At 32.0% G+C, this 25309-nt stretch overlaps 1 protein-coding gene across 4 annotated transcripts in view; it reads left to right on the top strand.

Moving 5' to 3' along the window:
• Positions 1 to 25309, top strand: part of LOC115885059 (tau-tubulin kinase homolog Asator) — a 94943-nt gene that overhangs the window by 42526 nt on the left and 27108 nt on the right. For all 4 annotated transcript variants that reach the window (XM_030903820.1, XM_030903822.1, XM_030903823.1 and 1 more), the window contains exons 7-13: positions 790 to 1011; positions 1073 to 1196; positions 3876 to 4213; positions 6029 to 6226; positions 6286 to 6382; positions 22240 to 22553; positions 23929 to 24267. In XM_030903820.1, coding sequence (XP_030759680.1) covers positions 790 to 1011; positions 1073 to 1196; positions 3876 to 4213; positions 6029 to 6226; positions 6286 to 6382; positions 22240 to 22553; positions 23929 to 24267 — 1632 coding nt within the window. The remainder of the gene's footprint in view (positions 1 to 789; positions 1012 to 1072; positions 1197 to 3875; positions 4214 to 6028; positions 6227 to 6285; positions 6383 to 22239; positions 22554 to 23928; positions 24268 to 25309) is intronic.

Here is a 25309-nt window from a genome sequence, read left to right as displayed (position 1 = left end):
CATTATTTTGTATAATATCGTGTTGTTGTTGAATCTTTTGTGAGTAATTCTCGTTTTTCGCCTATTTTTAAATTTGTATATTTGTCATTTTTTAAAAATTGTACTTTTAAGCGCAAACAGTTCTTTTAGGAACTAAATTCTCGAGTTTTTGTATTGGATTTCTTGAAATTGTGTGTTGAGAATATGCCGAAGCATTTAAGCTGTCGAAGCAAAGAGCTTGCAGCTTCCCTGATAAACTATTTTGAACGAGAACACAAAAACGTGACAATAAATGCTTTATTACCCTTGATTGCAGTCAGAGAAATAAGTTTCATTGGTAAGCCACATTATACCACTTTAAAAGTTATTTCTACGTCAGTTTTTAGTAAATTCTGTGATTTTAGTTTGTGCATTAATGGGACCCTCTTACTTGTTATTACCACTTGTGGTGTTGTAAAAAATGATAAAATAAATATATTGTTTCCCAATTATAAATTAAGATGTATAAAAAAAAATAAATCCATTAATTAATTAATTAATAATAAAAAGATAATTAATCCATCACAAGCTGGCAGCGCTGTCGCACATCGCTTGTCAGTCAGAGTTGATCACGTGCATAGGAAATTGTTTTGTGATTACCATACCTCTCTTTACCTCTTTATATACTCTTTACCTCTCGTTATATTAAGTCTGTGATCATATCAAACGCTAAATAAGCGAACGGTTTATTTACATTTTGCTTGTATATCATTGGGTCAAACAAGTCAATATACCTCTATACTTAATACATTTTTTAACTATCTTCTGCAGATGTTGATCTCATTGTTTGAACGTTGTATGAAACGTCGTGGTGTTAAAGAGTCTGATCCATTCGACTGGGAAAAACCGACAGGCGATTCCCAAGTTACCTCTCAAGTATCTCAAGCACAGCCTCCGACCACGGCGCCCACGACTTTGCCACGCCAAACCACAAAACTTGTCACTACCATCGACAACAACCAGGAAAATATCGAACCCACAGATAATAAAGACGTGAGTGATTTGCCGGAATATGGAATGCGATATTTTGACGAATTTTATTAATTTTTATTAGATGGTGGACGCTCGAAAGAGAATTGAGGCTGAGAACACGGCGCCTTTAGTAACGGACACGCAAACTAACGCTGCTAGACCAGCTGTCGATAAGAATTGTAATGCAACTGCTGGTGAACAAGTTGGTGAGTTTGAATATTTTTATTTATTCAAGTTTACACAAGTGCGCAACAAATGAGATTTTTTTTTATTATCCAATATCAAAAAAATAAAAAATAACCCTAGATCATATACAGGGTGGTCCGAACTGTATTCCTTAAACTACGGCAGCATATTCTGCAGATAAAAATAAGTGAAAAAGTTCGTATAAATGTATGTCCTAAAATACTTAGTTTTGGAGATTAGGGTGTAGAAGTTTCGTTTTTATTTCGATTTTTTCCAAATAATTTTTGAATTAACGTAAATATTTGGGTGAAAATTGGTGTCTGGGAGCTTTTTGACATGAGAAATTTGATTTTGATGTCAATATGACTCCTACTTGTAGAGGGCTACTTATATATTTTAATAATAAAGGCCAACACTTAATTTAGTCTTTTTGCTACACTTCACATAATTAGATTCACATTTTAGATTTTATTGAGTGGGCAGAATTAATTCAATTTCTGTTTCTATCTCGCTAATCTTTAATCCTGCCCATTGTGCATAGAACCCACACCTCTGCATTTCTTTGGATGTCTGTCTGTCAACTGGTTATAACGTCAATCACTTTATTTTTATTTTTTACTCATTAAAATTCAGACTACCTATTTAGATTGACCGTTGGGGTATCATTGGCTTCAATCAGTGTTGGTTTGCAAATGTTTCCAATATTTTCACCTGTTGTCGTCCTAAAGTCTGCTATTGGCTGCTATGATAATGCCTGCTACAGGCTGTCCAACGAGTGGATCCCTGACACTGACAGTTGTGTCTACCATTTTAATTCACAATCAAATTGTACTTTCTGTCATTTTTTGGATGTTATCGGTCGAAATCTTCCTTGACTCGTTGGACAGACTTTAGTCATAGTAGAAGGAGAAGAGTAATAATTGCACTCTCCCAAATATTTTCTGCCAGTTTTTACAATCTGTCGAATATCGGCAGATTGCAGAGCGTTTCAGTTGAGTTGCGTCCCATACCTGTGAGGTTCGAGCGTTGCGTCTCAGCACAGAGACGGATTGACAAAAAATGAGTGCTTTACTGTGGGCTGATATTGGTTGTAGTAATAATTTAAAAAATTGTGCTTTGAGTTTTTTTTTTAAGAGTCATTTGTGAACATGTTTGTGTTCACAGGGTGTTCAGGTTAATTTTCTCATGACTGATTACTACTTAATAATTCATATTAATTAAATGATTAATAAATATTAATTGATATTATTTTAATTTAAACCTCAATTTTTTATCGATTTTACTTTTGATAACCATCCCTTGCTTGCTGGAACTGCTGGAACTCCCTTGCGAACTGCACCATCACAAATTCATTGAACAAAAATTTGCTAGTACCGAAAGTACCGAAAAAAAACTGGAAATCCCGGTTCCTTAGAGGCATGGTACCGAAATTACCGGTTCCGAAAAATAGCTCCGGTTCCGGAAACGCTATAACGTACCATAACCGTGAATCGCCAGGGTACAGGATGAGTCTTAAATAACCGTGAATCGCCAATATACTGGGTGAGTCTTAAATAAGTGCAAATACTTTTAGGGGTAGTATATTTTGGCCCCGGAAATATGGGGATTTTTCTGCGCAATTTTTTTTTTGAAAAAAAAATCTGGAAATTTTTTTAGTTTTTAGTTAAAAAACATATTTTCTTGATAATATGGTAACTAGGGTTCCGAACCGGAAATTCCCGGTATCTTTTGAGATATCAAAGAACCGGGACTCGAAATTATTAATTCCCGGTTCTTTCGGTACCTTCGGGACTCGGTAACAATAACTAAAAAATTATTCTTTTATTACTTGAGAAAATATGCTGCTATTTCTCATTTTTCTTGCTTCTTTTCTCTTTTGAAATTTCTGTAATGTTTATTAGCAATTATTGAAGTTTAACTATGTTATTTTATTATTTAGTACAGTGTGTTGTTTAATGTATTAGTTATCCAATGAAAATCACCTAACCAATATATTACTACGAAACAAACACATTAATGTTAAAATTAAACTTGTTTTAAATTAAAAAAAAAGTTGTAGAAAATATTTGAAATAGATAATAATATAAAAATATGTCATTATATATTTTCCGCATTTCTTCCCATCAGAAGATTTTCAGATACAGAAGAATAATTGTTACTTACACAAAATGTGAAAATATTCTGTTTTCAAGCAAATTTTTCCTCGATGATCATTTTTTTTATTTTATTTTATTATGACCTCATATTTTCCTAAATACATATCTATGAAACTATGGCGAGTGCCACGACTATACCTTGCCTAGTTATAGACCACGACTATACAGCTACGTCAATGATCACGGGACGCGAGAACAAGGTCATATAAAGTGGCAGAAAAAGAACAAAGGATTTGACAAGGAGTAAAGCTACTAGTTTCCTTATACTATGCTTTAGTGTCATCTGTAGGATAATGGCGTCACGAACCATTATCCATTTATCTTGAATTCCTAACCTTTGTGAATATTAATATTACAACAAACTGTTCCTTCCACTGTTCCTTCCTTTTTTTCCTATTAGATCTGCAATGAAACTCCAAAATCAACTTACTCGATGATGTGAAATATCGAAACGAGGATAAGTCACGTAATTTTCTCTACATTATGTATAATTAAAAATTTTAGTAGTTATGTATAATTAAAAATCCTGTTTTTATTTTTAAGCTCGAAAACGCCGTGCGACTTCCCACCTCGATCAACCTCCTACCGACCGGTTGGACAACGAAGCTGCGGTGGCATCAACAAAATCCATCTCGGACGCGCCACGCCCGGCGCCTTTGAGGAAAAGCCAGTCGGGAGCGGCCACTTTGGGGCGGCTCAGGGTGGCCACGCCCTCCTCGCAGGGACAGGGCGGCAGCTTGGGTGAATCCCCAGCTACGCCCGAGCAGGAGCGACCGTTTCGCAAACGGCAACCTAGCGCGGCGAGGAGTTCTAGGGGTGGTACCCGTGATCAGAGCGTCACTCAGTTTGCTGTTATGGATGACGAGAATGTTAGCCAACAAGTAAGATGTGTTCTAAAGTGTAACGTGTATATAACAACAGAAATTTGGAATCTCTTGTGGGGAGATTCCTCTCGGAAAAATAAGATTTATTAACATTGGGAACGTTTATGTTCGTATATGGGGGCCAAATTTCTATTTAGGTATTGATATATTTCAGAAAGGATTTAAGGATTAAAAGATATAATATATTTACTTAATTTCAAGGTATCTGCATGAAAAATCAAGGCTGTTTTTATAAGGTGTTATAAAATAGATTATGAATATTTAAATATTTAAACTAACCTAAAATAAAACAAAATAACGTTGAACTACCCTCTATTAATTGTTTTTTTTTAATTATGTTTATTTTTTCTTCTAATCATTATTAGTTATTATTATTAAGAATGGTGTTTTTTTATATCAAATTTAGCTGCAAGTATATAACGTTAATTATGTTTTATATGTGGTGTTATCATTTCCAATGTCTCTGATGGTTGCAGCGATTGCGAAATCTGTCAGTTTTTTTCCTATCAACAAGGGGTTAAAGTCTTCAATTTTTCTCGATTTGTTATAATTTTCTTTCTAGTGCTTTTAGCGATTTGATTGAAATTTTGAGGGGAGCAGTTCATACAGTTCATACCAAATAAACTTTTAGTCACGTGATTAAGCTTGACCCGCACAGCGTTGCCCATTTTTATATATTTTCTTTTAATCAAAATATTTTAGGAAGCAAAAATAAATTAATTATAAATGTACAGGGTGTCCCAGAAATAGTGCAAGTATTTTAAGAGGTAGTAGATCTCCATAAAAGAAACATATCTTGTCTTTACCATTTTTCAAATAAGTCCAAAATAACGGAGTTATTTTACTTTGAAAATTTCCAAAAAAAAAATAATTTTTTGCTCAAATTTTGAGAACCATTGGATCTTTTCTGAATTTTCTTTCTTGTAAATTACTGGTCCCTCAGTAATCGTAAACACTCTTGGAAAATGAGTTTTTGTATTTGGAATCTTCACACTAATAAATGACTGACAATCTTTAATGGCATCTACGGTCAAAAACCTGATTTCTTCCCTCCTACATGCTCCAAATACTCCAACGATTAAGACAATTTTAGCTAACAGGAATTCTTTGTCATCGGCTTCTTTCATAAAGCGTTCTACTTCCAGTTTTGTAAATACTTTTGATTTCTTTGCCTGATATCCGGAAGCTTTTCTTTTTAAAAATGCAATAAGGTTTGTGAATTTGCTAATAACTACGTTTCTGTTCAGGTAAATCATGGTCGATGATCATCGATGAGCATCGAATATTTACTCCACAGAGTTGACGGCTTTAAGGTAGTGGAAAAGTTCAGGAAATAAGCTAGCAATACCTTTTCTGTGAAATTCTCAACATATTTTTCTTTGACCCAGGTTTCAAAGTTGTTGTAGGTGGTCTTGTATAAGTTTTTGTACTTCTCGGGCACTAACGTGGATAGCGCAGTTTTAGCACCTTGTTGAATATCCAAAGACTCGTCATTATTACTCATTTTTTCACACGACGTTTGAACCTGACAGAACTTTGTCATTAAACAATGCCTTAGAAACCGATTACCAGAACATTTTAAAAAATCTTTAAAAATAAATAATAATAATAGCATGAAAATCTCAAATTATCCGCTTTCACAAAAAATCTTGTATGAAATTCATTGCGAAAAGAATGTTTTAAGCACGGGACGCAAAATTGTCCAACGTGGCGAAAGCCGAGTTGCTAAATGCATCCATTTCGCAACTTGTTACATAAATAGCTAATTCGATATCGTGTACTCTCTTTTCAATAGTATTATGTATATTTTAGGTTACCAGAGGTGGTGGTGCTTTAACTTTAGCTAGTCAATGGAAATCTCAATTTGATGATAGTGAGGAAACGACGGATAACGAATGGAAACCAGAATCTCCCGAACATCATCGAGGATTAGGATCTCATCATAGTTCTATTCAACATCAACATTTGGCAACACCTGCAGTAGAAACTGTTAGTGGTGCATCACCACAGGTCCTTATATTTACCCCGTTTTGTTGGTATTTAAGTAAACATTTTTTTTTGTTCATTAGGCACCAGCAGCTTTAAGTAAAATAAGTGAGGATTCAAGAACAAGTCATAGGAAATACGTTAACATAGCTGGCATAGAAGATTATCCAGAATTAGTTGGTAAGTTTTTTAAAAGATATACATACTATAAAATTGTATTTGTTGTGTCTATTTTTAATTTCATCTGCAGATATATTCTGCCTTTTAACTCAATGTAATAAATGCAAAGAGAAATTTGAAATATTGGAAACATAATATTGTCGAAAATTAAATGATTGGTAATAGTGTATTGCGCATCTGTAGCTCCTAGAATAAAAAAAACTTAGGAATTTTGTTGAAGAATTGCAAATTTAAAGTATGTAGGTAGGATGTATTTCAAGAAAATATTTTAACTTCTATAGGGTTGCTCAAAAAAGTGCTAAAAGATCAGGATGATTTTTTTAAATGGAACACAATGTATATTATTGCATTTTTTACTTCCCTTCAGGTCACTTTACATGATCCTCAGATATGAGAAAATATATTTCTATAGTTTCAAAGATATTAAGGAATAAATAAAAAAATATATTTAAATTAAAAAATTCTCAAGTTATTTATTCTAGGAGCTTCAAATTTCCGACATACTATTGCCGGACCCCGTATTTCACTGGTACTTTAAAACAACACGGCAAATAAAAAGTATTTACCCTTGTAGCGGGTTTAAAACTATAACAAAAATTACAGAATATTTTGCTACACTAAATCTCAACACTAAACCAAAATATTTAAAAATCAACATGTATCTACACTTATACAAAGTGAAAAAAATGCACGCTCTTTATTGGTTAATTAAATATCGTCGGTCTCAAAAACTACAATAAGGATTTTAGTAGTATGTTTGTTATCCATAATCTGGCACAATAGTGATTGGTTTTCGTAACAGATTTCCTACAATACAATTTTCAGCTACGCAATGTTAGTAGCAATATGGTAAGTATTCCCAGCTGATTAATAGTCATATTCAGTCTCTCTCAGGCCCAAATTTTCCAAGCAATTTTACCAAATTTAGGAATTTAAGAACCCAAATTGCCTTAATAAAAATAATAATTCCTAACATTTTTTTTACATTTTGAGTTTTATAGCATATCAGCAATTAGCATTCTAGATAATATTATTATTTTAGATTGTATACTTTTTGATTGTTATATATTTTTTATAAAAAAATATTCTATTTATAATATAATTATTTTTATTATGCAGTATAAGTAAGGTATTGCTGATATCTCTCTTGGTTATAAACACTCACAATTTAATATGTCTTTTAGCTGTAGATACTTGGGCTGCTTCTGTACTACAACATTACTTTATTACCAATTATTTGCTGCTATTATGAAAATCTAGTACGCAACACTCTCTGCAATTCTTGATTTTTTACATTATTTTCTTATCCTGCTGATGAACCTGCAGTGAACTTTTTATAATTTCATCCAGTTCTTCATAATATACCACGTAAAATAAATCCGAAGATCTCAACAATGACACCGACAAAGACAGCGTCGAAATTAATAGCCTCAAACCATTCGAACTAACTTTCAAAATACTATACACCAATCGGTGTAAATAAACTTTGAATTATTGCAAATTTTCTCTTGGTTCTATCATGTAACTCTTTAAAAAAATGTCTATACCTATGTGGCGGATTCATTTCTCCAAAAAAAAATCCTTTGTGGGTATTTCGCCACTGCACTGCAAGAAAATCTACAAAATAAAATAGTTATTTTTTGTAAACACTTCTGGCGTTAAACCTAAACGGACACTGCTTGTCAGAAATTAGGTTTACAGTTATACAAATTTGCCTTACAAAGAAAAAAAAAATGCTTAGCGTTTCGGACAGTTTATCTCTTTCCGTCGTCGGAAGCAAAAAAAAATACAAAGAATAAAGAAAAAACTATTTAAAATATTTGAATTCAACTATTCGAGCACACTTTATTTTTTTAAAACAGATACGTCGTTTTCTTGCAGTGCAGTGGCGAAATACCCATAAAGGATTTTTTTTGGAGAGTTGTAACCCATTGCAATACTGCTGTATAAATATTAATAAAATTGTCTACCATCCAAGGTGGAATCGCGAACACGATGACAATTTACGCTACTTTTTCCTGTGTTATTCATATATTTTTAACCATAATAGCCGTTTGTTCCAACTTTCAACTCTAGATTTTATATAATCTGTCCCACGAAAGAATGTGGTTATATTGCTGTCAGTTTTCTGCAATTTTAATTCAGAAATAAGACAAAAATTGCGGATGTCGTCTGTTGAAATAATAGAAGTCAGGATAAACTCTCTCACGACAAACTAAATTTAGCATTATTTAGCTGAAAAATAGTTTTCCCATTTATTCTAGCGACGTTTGTCTGTTCCTACTATATCTTTAGATGGATTCTATGATTCATGTTGTTCTTGTCAGTAAAATTAATATAAAAACCTACTACCGTCGATTGAAAAAAAAAATAAGAAGATGACTACAACCTTATGGGCAATTTTGTGGCACAAAACTTGTCCGAGATATAGCTGACGTTACCGTCATGATGTCTGAGAGTTAGTTTATCTCTACGCCACTGCGCGGTAATAGCATATTTACAGCGCAGCGGATAAAAGAATAATGTGCTGTAGTTCTGCTTTCAGTCAACAGAGTGGGTGGTTGCCGGAGATTAATCGTCATTTCCAAGCCAACTAAACGACCTTTTTCGATCATACGAATTATTCAGTACCTATAAAAGAATTTTTATTTTTGTTCTTTATTCCATGTTTAATACGAATAAATTTTCAATACATAAACGGGAAATTTTCATCCAACGATATTATCGCCAAACATCGTACAGATAATACCGTATAATCGAGAAAAAACCGCGTCAGCGATGGCTATGGAATGAAGATCGCTGTCATTTTATATGTAAATTTATATGGGAAATGTCATTGATGTTCATTTCCCAGCCAACTGGACGCCGTTTTTTTTCGATCATACGGTATTACATATTTTAATATGGCAACACTGTCGCTTTCATTTCCACATCGCCTTGGATATGCCTTCGCTAGCGGACTTAAATAAAAAATAAGTGTTTTATGCGTTGGCCGCAGAACAAGTGGCGGCCCAACCGTACAGCATTTGAGACGTAAGGGGAAATCAAATCAGTCTTGTCACGAATTCGCCCATTGGGTTGCGTATCTTCCCAATTCTTTCAATCAACGGTACTACATATTAATTAATGTGACAGATTACATACATAAACTGTCATACGTATCGAACATACCCTAGATCATATATACTTACGTGGGTAAGTAACAAACATATCAACGATCTCCATTATCTTATTTCTTTGTTGCACACGCGGTTCTTCTACTCTATCCATCCTTGTCGAGGACCTATCGTCCGCACGCCAATTTTGAACATTAATTTTAAAAATTTAATTTGTAAAATGCTTATATTTGAACAATAAATTGAATGTTTACTGTCACAAAAATGAAATTATATAAAAAATACATACAGCCACTCCGTACGAATATCAATATTCTTAGAAAATCTAACCAGAAAGTATGCATGTGGCTTAATATAAATAAAAGAACAACTGAATACTTTACTTGTCCATGAAAAGATAATTCGGGGACCTTTATATGAGAACTTTCGCACACTAAACACTTTCTAGTCATTTTTACGAGTATTTAGAAAGTCGAACGAACAAAATAGAAATATAATTGCACAAACTTAAAATTAACTTCTCACTGAAAACACTTGCATCCTTGGCTATATAAAAGCGATCGATAAAAGAGTAATTAATACAGTTTTTAAAATAAAAAAGCAAAAAACAAGCGTCGTTACACAATGGAAATAAGATTATGACATATATTATAATTATGACAATATGAAGACAATGACAATGAAAAGTTGGCTTCCATAACAATGTATAATTTGGACTTTGTAAACCGAATAAAATTGTGATTATTTTGGAAATACGTGCAACTTTTAATGCGCATGCGCAAAGTAAGGTCCTCGAGAAAGACAAACCTATTGAACGTTTCATAAGTGCAGTAAAGAAGGTTTGAAAATGGCATGTCGTGATGTTGGAGACATATTTTTTAATGCTAAATTTATGGCCTTGCTTTATCCACGTTAGTATAATATATATGATCTAGGAAATCAGACTTGTCACGAATTTGCCCATTGGGTTGCGTATCTTCCCAATTCTTTCAATCAACGGTACTACATATTAATTAATGTGACAGATTACATACATAAACTGTCATACGTATCGTACATACCTGACTTTATGTATCTGTTTCTCATAGGCCGGAAAAAGAAGCGCGTTTCAATTCGTGAATCGCTCAACAAAAGCATCGGTTTAAGCTCGATATACGAGAGCATTAGCGAGAGGGTATTCTGTAGAGCCTTCTTGAATCCGTACACATGCCGAAGCTACAAGTCAACAACGGTAGCTTCCTCGCTAGCCGATATTTTATCCGTAGACGGTTCTGATCCATATAGTTGTCCTTTGGATTAAACAATTAAAGCAATTAATATGTAAGCAGTTTAATCTATAAATGTTCTCGTCTGTAAATGCAGTATTGAGCTGTTACATGTTTGATTAATGTGTTTGTCCTATTCTGATAACTCAAATCTGTGATAATAGATCCAATAGTATATCTAAACAAAATCTAAAAATTCGTAATGTCGTTTATGATTAGACCTTTAATTAGGCATTATTTCCTAAAAAAACCTATAGATCATACCAAATAAACTTTTAGTCACGTGATTAAGCTTGACCGGCACAGGGTTGCCGTCTTTTACATATTTTCTTTTAATCAAAATATTTTAAAAAACAAAAATAAATTAATTATAAATATATAAACAGTTGATGTAGATATATTATTGACATCAACAAAACTCACCTCCTTAACAGCACTTAAGAGTCTATTACGCTGTACTGTTCGGGTCGCTCTCAGGGGTCGAAATATATATTATATTTCAGAAATCTGTCGTGTTAAGTCACACCCAAAATTCCAAACACGTGCGTTGATTAAGGTTTGCAGAGCTTCATCGTTTACCATAAAATAGCGAGCAATTTGTTACAAAACCATATAAATTATATATCACTGTAATCACAAAACTTCAATCTATTTCCGTATTGTAACGGAATTTTAAATTATATCTTTATTTTCGAGAAAATTTAGTCCAGACATAAGGAATATTTTGATAATGTTTGACCATAAAAATCTTAAAAATAAAAAAGTTGTCTAAAAATGTGTTACAATACTGATATAGTATAATCCTTTATCTTTAATTTCCTTCTTCATTTGTATAAAAATACCTAGCCAGTTTTACATAAAACGTTAAATGCTGAACGCTTATTTTGCTACTTTTTCGGACTAGTGAAATGGACTCTTAAGGGGCCATTACTACTGCTTTCCCGTTCAAAATATTGTAATAAGGTTGCATTGAGTTTTTTGTAACGGCTATTAAGCTATCTTGTACCTCTTCGTACTAAAAGAGGTTCTAAAAAGAACAATGTTCGACTGCAAGGTCTGCAAGTAAAAATTTGTAAGTTTAAAGTATAACAACACAATTCATTTAAACAAGAAACTCATAATACAAAACTAAAGTGACAAAACGAATAACAATAACAACTTGACAATGTTTACCATGACAATGAGCCACCAACTGAATCCCCAGCGGGAAATTTCAATTCCAGTTAGTCAGCCCGGCGCAGAATATGTCCGTGGTTGGCAACAATGGAATTTAAAAATCGCGCGCTCGATTACGTAACTAAGAGTTTAATTGATATCGCTTATATATGTCACTGTAAATGTCCGAAATGCGGTAAAACCTAGGATAAGCGCGCTAAACCTAGGATTTACCAAAAACAAGTGGTAAAAGCCCGAAAACTTCTTTATTTTGCTTCCATTTCGGACTTTTACCGAACCTAAAAAGTAAATCTTAGGATTTACCACACCGCATTGGTAAAAATACGAATTATTTTTCTTATAGCAACAATATCGACAAATTAATGCATTGATTAGCCTGGTTATTTGGGGAGTGTTAATGCACTGGTTAGGTGGTTCTTTGGTAGGGTTGGTTGGTTTTTACTACCACCTGCTTATTCGTACTTTTACCAATGCGGTGTGGTAAATCCTAAGATTTACTGTTTGGGTCCGGTAAAAGTCCGAAATGGAAGCAAAATAAATAGTTTTCGAGCTTTTACCACATGCTTTTGGTAAGTCCTAGGTTTAGCGCGCTTATCCTAGGTTTTACCTCATTTCGGACATTTACAACAACGTATACACCGTTTCAGAGGTGCAATTCTTTGAAATTAATAAATGGCAACTAATATTTATTAGAGTTATTTTTTTGTATTTCTGATAAATTTATATATACAGGGTGGCGCACCTCATTCGCCTCGGTTGATTATACGAAAACGGAAAGATGTAGAAACAAAATATTTTATGGGTACATGTGGGAAGGTAATGTGCATAATTTAAAATTATTTTGAAATGTACAGGGTGTGTCAAAACTGAGATCCATACCAAAGTTATGCTTTTTCTTCTGGAACACCCGGTATTTTATTTCATTTTTGGATTCTTGGACATAAAATAAGGCATTTATTATAAGGGTTTAATATGTTTAAAAGCTTTTGTTTTTGAAATATTTAAAGATATTTAATTATACATGCTATAATAAAAAAGTTTGTCAGCAGCTCGTACATTACTTTTCAGAATTAATTCTTGTGCTGACTTTCAAGCCAGAGAAATAAACTTTACTAAAAAACTTGATTGCTTCCTTAAATGTATACAGGAGTATTAAAAATTGCTGGTCTATTTTAAATATTTATTTTACATAAAAACTTCGTTATTTCAAATACAACACCCTGTATTTTTTTAAATTACTCAAAGCAGATTTAAATGCTCTTTCAAACTGTATTAAGGTTTCCTATACCTATTTGGCTCAGATTTTGAATAAAAAGCGATTTTTCAATAAAATTGTAATCAAAATGGCTAGTGTCGCTATGGCAATTTTCTAGTGACACTTACTAGCTATTTTCAAAATCGACATTAGTTTATGGATTTTATTTTAATTTATAACAGGTTATTTTTATTTAATTTATCTACAATAAGGTTAATAAGTAAGTATTTATTATTTTATCAAGAAAAATGAAGCAGTATCTGCCGAAGGAATGGATATGTTACTAGTGGTTTTATTTTGTGAGAACAATTGCTTTGGGGGGGGTTAGCCTGAAGAGTTTATGCTCAAAGATATCCAAATATGAATTTTCTTGACAAGCGTTCCTTTGTAAAACAACTTTTCCTATTTCGCAGAGCTGATAGTGTGGTATATGAAAAACCTATTAGGCAGAAACCTGTCGTGGAAGTGAAGAAAATGAATTTGCCTTAATTGGTTCTTTTATAGAAAATCCAGTATTTCTACAAGTCATCGTAATATAAATCAAAAAGAAGTACTTCTTTATTTTTCTTGATAAAATAATAAATACTTACTTATTAAACTATTGTAGGTAAATTAAATAAAAGTAAACTGTTATAAATTTAAATAAGGTCCATAAACTAATGTTGATTTTGAAAACATCTACTAACTGTCACTAGCAAATTGCCATGGCGACACCAGCCATCTTGATTGCCATTTTATTGAAAAATCGCTTTTTATTCAAAATCTGAGCTAGATAGGTATAGGAAACCCTAATACAGTTTGAAAGAGCATTTAAATCTGCTTCGATTTATTTTAAAAAATACAGTGTGTTATATTTGAAATATCGAAGTTTTTAGTTAAAATAAATATTTAAAATAGACCAGCAATTTTTGATACCCCTGTATACATTTAAGGAAACAATATTTTTTTTTACTAAAGTTTATTTCCTTGGCTTCAAAGTCAGCACTAGAATTAACTCTGAAAAGTAATGTACAGAGTGTTGACAAACTTTTTTATTATAGCATGCATATTTAAATATCTTTAAATATCTCAAAAACCAAAGCATTTAAACATATTAAACCCTTATAATAAATGCCTTATTTTATGCCGAAGAATCCAAAAATGAAATAAAATACCGGGTGTTCCATAAGAAAAAATATAACTTTGGTATAGATCTTAGTTCTGACAAACCCTGTACATTTGAAAATAATTTTAAATTATGCACATTGCCTTTCTACATATACCCATAAAAAATTATGTTTCTACATCTTTCCGTTTTCGTATAATCAACCGAGGCGAATGAGGTGCGCCATCCTGTATATTGACTGTCAAAAAATATATGCCATTTAATATTACGTAATCAAAAGTAATTTTAAGTTGCATTTGTTTGGCTTGTCCAATAGTAGAAATGTGGACACCAAAATGCTTTTTAATCTTCTAAAAGTAAAGTAGATGACAAAGTGCTATAAATTATCGAAACACAAAAGTTCTTCGAATTCTAGCCAAATTTTAAAAATATATTAATATTTTGATATGTATAATTTTTTAAGAAAACACATTTTCATTCGAATTGTTTTTTAGTTGGAATTGCAAATAACAAAGAGATTAAATACTTTTTTATATAAACATAATATTTTATGTTTTATTGCAAACTATTGCAAACTCTTTGGTGGTTACGGTATAGAGATAGAGTTGTCATAAGTTTTATTGTTTCAAATATTTTTTTGTTTTTTGAATAAGGATAGACAGAAATTAAAAAATGTCTATACCTATGTGGCGGTTTCATCTCTCCAAAAAAATCCTTTATGGGTATTTCGCCACTAAAGGATTTTTTTGGATAGAAATTAAAATTCCACCACGATATAGATAAAAAGTGTGGCGTATAGGAGCGATAATAAAATTAAAACTTCTCTAGGTAATAGCCAATTTAAAAATAATGGAGATTAAGATATTTCTACAAGTAATATATCAATTCAACATAACTTATTTTACTTAACACTGTCATTTTGTCGAACGTATAATTAATATGGTTTTGTTAATTTTGTCGCATTTCCTATGTACTCAACTAATATTAGAGTTTATACTAAATGTTATATTATTGTTATTTATCATTTGGTAGTAATAAGTATTAGCATTCATTGACAGTATTATTTGGCTTGAATTTTCTATCAAACTATAGTTTTAATAAAATTTCGATTTTAGATGTATATAAAAGAGGATATATCTTCCTATTTCGTAAATTACCAAAAGTTACCAGGAGAGAATATTTAAAATCTCATATCTGCGACAATAAGGATGTTAGTCTTGACTTTCTTTACTGAAAATAGTTTTATTATTTTGATATTTCTATTTGTGCAGCAAAATTTGTGCCTTATATTTGCACTGCACATAAAAAATGAATACTTCTGCTTAATTCTATCAAGAATCTGAAAAACATAATATAAGACTAAAATTATGAATACCCTGGCTCCTACTCCTAATGAATTTATGTGGTGGATTCACACATCCAATTATTATTTTTCAACATTTTTTGTTCCTTCGATTTCAAGGGTACCGGGTTCCAAAGTCATGTCAACTTCAGGTTAAAGCACACCAGAGGGCACTAAAATTACACCATAGACTGGCTCAGACATAAATTACTTTAAGAATTTCGCTAAGATTGTATATTATTTTAGTTGTAGATAATATTTGACACTTTTATATATCGAATTAGATACATTAATTAGTTATAGTTCAGAACTAACATTAATTTGTTCTTCATAAAACTTACACGTACATATTTGATCTAATTAATTTTATTTCTGATAAATGTTTTTATCGCAGTTATAGTTTTTTTCTGATTTTGTTTATGTTGTTTTCAATTTTGTGTTATATATTTTTTATTATTATAAAACAGTTTAATAATAAGTTTGTTTTTAATTTATTATATTAATAATTTATCCATATTGGAAATAAAATTTATTATTTTGAGATTTTTCTCGTTAGTAAATTGTTGTATGACAATAATAATATATTTATGTATGTTGTACTTCACAAAGTTTTTCCAATAAACTTTTTATTTATTTATTTTTGTTTCTTTTTATTTTCTTTGTATTATTTTACTGTAAGTTTTGTCCATGGTATTTTATGTCGGAGACCGCAGACACAAAATTAGATTTAGAAAAGCTAGATTTTAGCATGTTTATGTCTCAAGTTTAAAATTTTGACAAGAGTTCTATAACGTAGAATGAGTGAGAGAGGGGGGTTAATCACTGCGGCCTTAAAGATCTATTGTGCCCCCTTCCTTGAGTCATCACATAGTCTATAACCCATCAGACCTCTGTTGTAGAGGGGACAGGGTATTTTCCATCCTTCTCTGACAACAGATGTTCTTCCTCCGAGGGTACACACCCTTCCACGGTTGGAGTTTGTGCCACTCCGTTGACAAGAGTTGGTCTAACGATTTTGTTTATATTAAGACAATATTAGCAAATATGTGCACTGCGATACAGTAATGACATTAGTGACAACTAGTCTGTTATTTGACTTAAAAAATCCATGATTCTGTGACTCTTCAGATGTCGATTGTTAAAATTATCGTCGAACGGTCTAGTTATACTACATTTAGATGAATTTACTTCTCACCTCTATACCTTATGTGATGCATTACTGCAAGTGACCTTGACCTTTGTCCATGATCGCTGTTATCTTATAGTTATCATCTTTATCTTATAAATTCTCTTGTAGGCTTATCTATAAGTTTCATTTAGATAAAATTACTTAATCATACACGGCACCACATGGCATTACTCCAAATGGCCTTGACCTTTGCACAGGGCCACTGTTATCTGACCTTGACCTACTTTCATTTAATATTTATATCCTTGAATTAACATTTTGCTAGGTTATTTTTAACAAAAACAAATCCTTGTGTTGGTGCCAGACCATTTTATAATTGTATATACGTTCAAGTAGTACAATAATATTTGCCTCTGCTATAATTGTTTTTACGATATTTTCATTTTTAGTATACTCACCAATTTTATAGAGTAGTGCGTTCATTTTTATGTAGTAAACCATAAATTTCTGTTTATAATATTTTTACTAATCGTAATGATCATGATGAATCAGTACGTCTTAAACAGCTTTAGATAGATATAATAACGATTTTGTTTATTTTTTTTTATTTTAACATTTAAGAAACTTTGATATTATATGAGCTATCTTCAAGTTATCTTCTACAGGAAACAGCTATTTTTAAATAATGTCCATACATTTCTGGTGGGTTAATTTATTGAAAAGACTTCTGGGTTTTTCCTTTTCCCACTAAAAGAAACGGACAAAAATGCTAAACGTTTCAAGGGGTATCTACTAAAAAAAACTAAAGTGTTCTTGAATAGGTGTATTTAGATATTTTAAATAGTTTTTTTTTCTTTGTATTTTTTTTTCTGAGGATCGGAGGAGATGAAACCTGAAATGTTAAGCATTTTTTGTCCATTAGGCATATTTGTTTTATATACTACTGTAAGTAAAATACTACTGACAAATTGGTTTTCGTTGAATTAATGCAGTGGGGTTCCCAAAAATTATCTTTTTATTTTCATTATTCTAAAATCTTCTTTTTGTAGAAAAAAACAGACTACGCCTCTGTATTATACGTAAAAAGTTCTACACGAATCAGTTTTCAACTTCTCGATATCAATAACGGAGATACGGGGGGTGTGCCAAATTGCAAAATTTTCGAAAAGACCCTGTAGCGCAGAAACGAAGAAGGCTCTGAAAATGTTTTTTGGGAGGTTATCATCAGCTTGACAAAAAAAGTTGGATGGGCTTGTGAAAACCGTATCTTCCTAGCTTTACTAATAACGGAGATCCCGTATGATTTAAACTAAAATGGGACACACTGTAAAACGAGATTTCAGAATGTTGTCTTTAATAAATACCGGATGCGTCTCAAAAGTGGCTCACCCCCTATAACTTTTTTATTTTTTCAGATTAAACAACGAGATTTGGTATGTTAGTATATGACATAAATTAGGATTGATTGACATATTCAATTGTTTCCTGCCACTTCCGGTTTCACCGGAAATTACTACAACTTTTGATATTTAAATGGCACCCTCGGTATGTTTTACTTTATTCGATAGAAAATGACACTGAGTAGAATGGCATATCATATGTCAAACTTTTGACATTTTCGGATATGGTTTATTTGAAATTGTAACATGCGGTTCATAACGACAATTTAACTCGAAATACGAAGCGTGTGGTATCAAATTATTCGTAAAAAAATACTTTTTTTCAAATATGCTAATGAGCCACCCTCGTTCCATTTCAAAAAATTGAGATATGATTAAAAATGCGATTTGGGCATCTTTAAAAAGACAACAACATTAACCAACCAATTAAAAAGACAACACAAAGACACCAAACATTAGACGATCAAATCTATTTTTCCAAGGCCCCTTGATTAAAAATTAGTGTTTTAACACCGTCATTGCACTCTAGATTTAAATTTAAAATTCAATTAGTTTTTGAACGCATATGTCAAAAGTTGATATATGATATGTCATTCGATTCAGAGTGTCATTTTCTATTGAATAAAGTAAAAAAATACTGAGGATGCCATTTAAAAATCAAAAGTTGTAGTAATTTCCGATGAAACGGGAAGTGGCCAAAAACAATTGAATACGTCAATCAATCCCAATTTATGTCATATACTAACATACCAAATCTCATTTTTTTATCTGAAAAAATAAAAAAGTTATAGGGGGTGAGCCACTTTTGAGACGCACCCGGTATATGTTTCTTTGATTTTGCACTGGCAGTCAAATTGGGACTATGTAAACAATGCCTGAGAAATGTGTATCAGTGGATTGTCATTACAGGCCCTTTTACGCTCAAAAGTTTTTTGACTTAACTGACAGTTCAAAAATTTCAATACAATTTTTCATAATTTTCCATTTGTTATCGAACAAAGCACGCTTGGGCATAACTCAAAAGTTTTTTGACTTAACTGACTGTTCAAAAATTTCAACATAATTTTTAGATCACATTGTATTTCCATTTTTAAATGTTTGTTTTAGTGGAAAATCGTGCAAAAATAAACGATCTAAAATTTACGCTATTCGAATTTAAAAAAATGAAAGAAACAGCGTAAACTTACAACGCTATTATCTAGTTTATATTTAATTTATTTTTAAGATAGATGTTTATTTATACTTCCCTCGGAACTTTTAAAAATTCGAAAATAATGCAATAATTTATTTCGTAGATTTGAGCGGATTATTTTTATCTTTGATTCAATCGCTCCGTTTTTTAGTCCAGTTTCTGAACCGCTTAAAGCCACTTAAAGTTATTGTGTTGAAATTTTAAAAGGTGTGTTAAATTGATTATCAGTTTAAATATTACGCAGTTTACAATTCTTTGTTCATTCATACCATCCGGTATCAAGTAGCTTGCTTGTTGGCACTAGTTGTTAGTGTCTCCAAAGGACTGTAATTTGATATACCTCGCTAAATTAGATTTTACTAATATATTATAATAATTTTAAGTTTATAAAGACTTTTTAATCATATCAGTAAATAGACAGGTACCTGTCACCTAACACTAACATACAGTATCTACCCGGATTTACTACCACGGTTTAATCCCCCTTTTTCTACCACGGTTTAATCCCCCTTTATACTTTTCCAAATTTGCCATACTGGTTTAGAGAAGAATTCAAAAATATGAAAATATACAGTATGTCCCCGGATTGTCTTTAAAAGAGAAAAACCTTTTTTTAATGTTGACATTTTGAGAAAAATGAATTCTTCGTTAAAGTTTTTGCTTGTTCTAAAATGGTTAATCCCGTTTATACTTTTCCAAATTTCCATACCGTTTTAGAGAAAATTAAGAAAACATGTAATATATAGTTGAATTTTTAAGTCCTAAAAATCAAAACGCATTTCTATGGTAATATAATTCCGTTTTCCTTCTTTGATAGCTTGTTATTGATAAAATTTTAAATAACGTCATATTCTCGTATTTCTTTCTGAAAAAGTATAAACAGGGTTAACCATTTTAGAACAAGCAAAACTTTATATAAAGAATGCAATTTTTTCAAAATGCCAATAATAAAAAACTTCCTCTTGTAAAGACAATTCGGGGATATACTGTAGTTGAGTTTTTCAAGTCCCCAAAATCAAAAACGCGTACATATGGTAATATAATTTCGTTTTCAATGTAATGAATAAAAACAACTAATAAGTTTGTAATTAACATGAACTCAACCCTATACCCAAGTCAATCAGATATTTAGAAATTTCAGCCATTGACAATCTAACGTCACTTTAACCTATTTTTTTTTATCCTACTGTATTTTATACTCTTTTGAAAAATATATATTTTTTACTAAATATAAATGTTAAAACTTTAACAACTAAGTTTATGACATTGAAGAATAATATTACATTGAGACAGGGATATTAAGATACCTGTATTTAATAAATTTTACAGTATTTTACTCCCTAAGGGCCGATTCTACAAAGCAAGTATAAATTCGGAATAATTATTCTCCGAACATTTTATACTTTTTGAACGAAAATTTTAATAGATATTCGAAGAATTTTGCTTTGTAGAACCGGCCCTAAGATCCAAATAAAATATTTTCCCAAAAAGTCGTAATCAAATATCTTTAATCTACATTTCAGTGATAAATTTATAAATAGTATTTTCCTTATGGAAGTTTCTTACCCCTTATTTATTTATATCGTGCAATAAAAAAATTATGCTCTAGCATGATTCGATTACACAGTTAAAAAAATCTAATTTAATTTTTCATAAGAATTATTTATTGCCATCATACAAAGCACACCTGATTATTAAAAATACAATTTGCCTTTGAATTAAAATGACAGACACAACTGTCACCATCAGGGATCCTTCCTTTGGATAGACTATGATCACTTACTAGTGAAAAATGTTTCAATTATGTTTTAATGTTTTTTTTTGTCTGGGAACTATCGCACGCTGCACAAACTATATTTAAAGTTTCTTTTTAAGATTCAGAATAATTTTACCACAATTCAAGTTCTAACCCAATGCCTCTCTATATTTATGCACATTCCATAAAACCAATAATTATAAAATTAACAAGATTTTTTTTAATTTCCCTCAAAATGAGTTATTTGGGTCATAAATGACCTAAATACAAAATATTTTCATTGTGTCTGTCTGTCTGTCTGTCTGTCCGTCTGTAACACGATAACTCAAAAACCGCTGAACCGATTTTAACCAAATTTGGCACAAAAATATTGTGGCACCCGAGAATCTGGCTATTAGTTTTTGGTGGGGGTGGGTTGGTAAGGGGGTATGGGAGAGGGTTAAAATTGCAACAAAATTTGTAATAACATCAAAATCATTCAGTCGCAATTTTTTAGATAAAATAATGGAAAAATTCCTTTACTTTGAAACTAAATGAACTGCCTACCAACTTTTTATTAACATATTTTAGTATGGGCGGCTATACGTGCCTCCCGGCGCCAATTTTCTTTTTTTTTTGTCTGGGAACTATCGCACGCTGCACAAACTATATTTAAAGTTTCTTTCTAAGATTCAGAATAATTTTACCATAGTTGAAGTCCTAACCCAATGTCTCTCTAGATTTATGCACTTTTCATAAAACCAATTATAATAAAATATTCAACAAATATATTTTTTTGTATGGAAACGTTTACATGCTGCATAGGTAGCCTAAATCCAAAAATGTATATAACGCCACTATTATTTAAGTCCTGGCCCAATGTATTTTCAGATTTATACATTTTTAATAAAACTAATTAGAAAAAAAAAACAAGAAATAGCAGAAAATAAACTCAGGAGAGCTTAAGAAAGCCGCAAAGAAAAAGCTGCAAAAAAGTATCATTCACAAGAAATGACGCCAATGACTACTGTCAATAATGCATGAATATAACTTAACCGAATAATAATATCTACAAGATATCATTATTCAGTAGTATCAACTGTTATCACCATTCGGTTATCTGAATTTCTGATTCGTTTTAGGTGTCCTTCCGCGAGCTTGGTCTTGTCCAGCGTTAGGTCCTCTAGTTCGTCGTGCTTTAAAACCTCCTCTTCTCCAACAAGCCGCTTTCGACGATCTAGTGTTTCGTGTTGATGTCATGCGCAATGTGGCTTCCAAGCAGCACGTAGCAGTCGAAAATGTGGATATTCGTCTACAGAAGTCTCTAAAGCGCGATAAATTGGCAGGAGATGAAGGAAGCAACTTCTACAAAGGCTGGGTCAGTTTACCTGCATTAGAACTGCCCGAATTGCAAGGCTTTAGAGAAGAGGAAAACGGAGATGAAGGATTGCAAGAGGTTAGATACATTTCTTTCCTGGTACTAACATTTAATCAGTGGCGGTTTCTAAATATATATGCACATGCTCTCGTAAGCCCCCACATTTAATTCATTAAGCTCTTCACGAGAAAAAAAAATAATTTAAATATTTTTTTTAATTTGATATTTTGATTTTTTAAGTTTATGCACCTCCAAGGTATTGAACTGCGAATCGTCACTGCATTTTATACAAAAAATATATAAACCCTACAATCAAAACACGTCCTATACCGGGTGCGTCTCAAAAGTGGCTCACCCCCTATAACTTTTTTATTTTTTCAGATAAAAATTGACCACACCCAAAGTTTTTATTGGTGAATGCTGTGTTCTAGTATAAACGAGATTATATGATAGTTTGGGTACCTAGGTCGACTCAACCTTAAATGAGTACTTGGGATTCACAATCCTGAGGTAATAATAGGCGGTTGAAGCGTAGTGCTAGCCACATTACCTTTTTTATATACCGAACGACTCTAGTATGGCAAGCTGTATCTTGCTACTCCCAAGGCGTCAAACGCTATTATACGGGAGCTATTGTTATAGTAAATTATATAATAAATTAGGATTGAGACTGACGTATTCATTTGTTTTCGGTCACTTCCTGTTTCACCGGAAATTACTAACTTTTGATTTTTAAATGGCACCCTCGGTATTTTTTTTACTTTATTTGATAGAAAATCACATTCTGAATAGAATGCCATATCATACCTCAACTTTTGACATTCTGGCTTAATAAAAAATGGTATTTTAAATTTCAGTCTAGAGCGCCATGGGTATGTTAAAAATACTAATTTGTAATCAAGGAGCCTTGGAAAAATAGATTTGATTGTCTAATGTTTTGTCCTGGCCGGTTAAAAGATACTATTTGGGTATAAATCATATTTCAATTTTTTCAAATGGAACGAGGCTGGCTCATTAGCATATCTGGAAAAAGCATTTTTTTACGAATAATTTGATACCACACACTTGGTATTTCGATCCAAATTGTCGTTATGAACCACTTGTTACAATTTCAAATAAACCATATTCGAAAATGTCAAAATTTGACATATGATATGTCATTCTATTCAGAGTGTCATTTTCTATCGAATAAAGTAAAAAAAATCTTAAAGTGCCATTTAAAAATCAAAAGGAAGGAAACAGGAAGTGACCGGAAACAATTGAATACGTCAATAAATCCTATTTTATGTCATATACTAACATACTAAATCTCGTTTATTTATCTGAAAAAATAAAAAAGTTATAGGGGGTGAGCCACTTTTGAGACGCACCCGGTATTATGTTTTATATAAGTGTTATATACTTTTATATAATTGGGACAATCTGTATATTTGACACTATTATTTTGAACTAGGTGGCAGGGAAACTTGAAATCCGTGTAGTGCCAAAACCGCCTTCGGACGGTGCCACACCTATCTACACCGCTACCACTAACCAGAGCCATACCACTACAGCACGACCCCATTCCCTTCCACCCATCGCTAAAGCGACGCCCGCACAAAGTGACAGCGTACCACATCCGGCTATGGAGAGGTCTGGATCTCACGACAGGCCCGACAGAAAGCCTTTAGAAAGAACCAAAAGCATACTGAAGCAAAGTAGCAAGGAGGGCAAAGTGACCGCGGAAGTTGGGAGTCCCCGAAAAGAAATAGTTATGTTCGTCGATGCCATAGAGATCAAAGAAAAAGAAAAGGTATTTTCAGTCTACTTTCAAGTCGTTCAACTTCAAAAAGAAAGGTTGTCTAATAACTACTAGTTAGTGGTACTAATTCCGTACCCAAAGGGTAAAAACGGGAACCCTATTGTTAAGACTTCGCTGTCCGTCCGTCCGTCTGTCACAAAGCTCTATCTTATGAATTTTTACAGATCTATGTTGCCGCTATAAGAACAAATACTAAAAACAGAATTAAATAAATGTTTATAAATAAAAAAGTATTTTCACTAAACATTATCTTTTAAGTAAGAATTTTACATAGAATCTTTCAAGTCCTCGGTGGCCGCGTAGTTAAAGCGTTAGAACTTTACGCTGCTATGACGTTGGAGCCATAGTAAGGCAGGTTCGAATCCTAGTTAAGGCGACTTTTTTTTAATCATACAATTCAAAAAAATGTACGTCATTAAAATCACAAATAGAACATATATACATACATTGCAGAACACAAAAAAAACGTATCAATAAAAATTTTATAATTTTAAAATTGTAAATGGTTATATAACTTAATAGTTATTATAAAATATTAAATAGGTACTAGACTTTTAACCAGTTTGTAAGATGATCAAAATTTTAAAATTCAAAATTGTTCATGATTAAACATCAACAAAAAGGTCGTTTACCGCATATAGGGCTCTCTCCAGTAAGTATGATTTCAGAGCTTTGCGAAATGCGGGAAAGAATGAAAGCGACTTGATATCCAAAGGCAGATGATTGAACATTTTTTTGGCATTGTATAGTATTGAGCCTTTAACTAGTTCCGAGCTCGGGGTTGGCAGATAAAGATCGTGCTCCGAATGATACTGACTATCCTAAGTGGATAGTTGTGAGGTGGTCTTTCGGGAATAGCAGATATGTGCTTGCGGATTAAACACACGGATTCAAAAATAAAAAGAAGGAAGAGTCAGTATTTTAAAAATTTTAAGGAAATTCTGGCAGTGAGTTTTACTGTTCAGTCCAATAAATATCGAACTGCTCTCTTGAAGTTTGAAAATACGATCAAATTTTGTCGCGCAAATTTTAT

The sequence above is a fragment of the Sitophilus oryzae genome, unplaced genomic scaffold (genome assembly GCF_002938485.1).
Source record: "Sitophilus oryzae breed Bouriz unplaced genomic scaffold, Soryzae_2.0 scaffold_359_pilon_pilon, whole genome shotgun sequence".
Classification (NCBI taxonomy): domain Eukaryota; kingdom Metazoa; phylum Arthropoda; class Insecta; order Coleoptera; family Curculionidae; genus Sitophilus; species Sitophilus oryzae.
The sequence above is the reverse complement of the archived record's forward strand: the minus strand, read 5'-3'. Positions and strand labels throughout refer to the sequence as shown.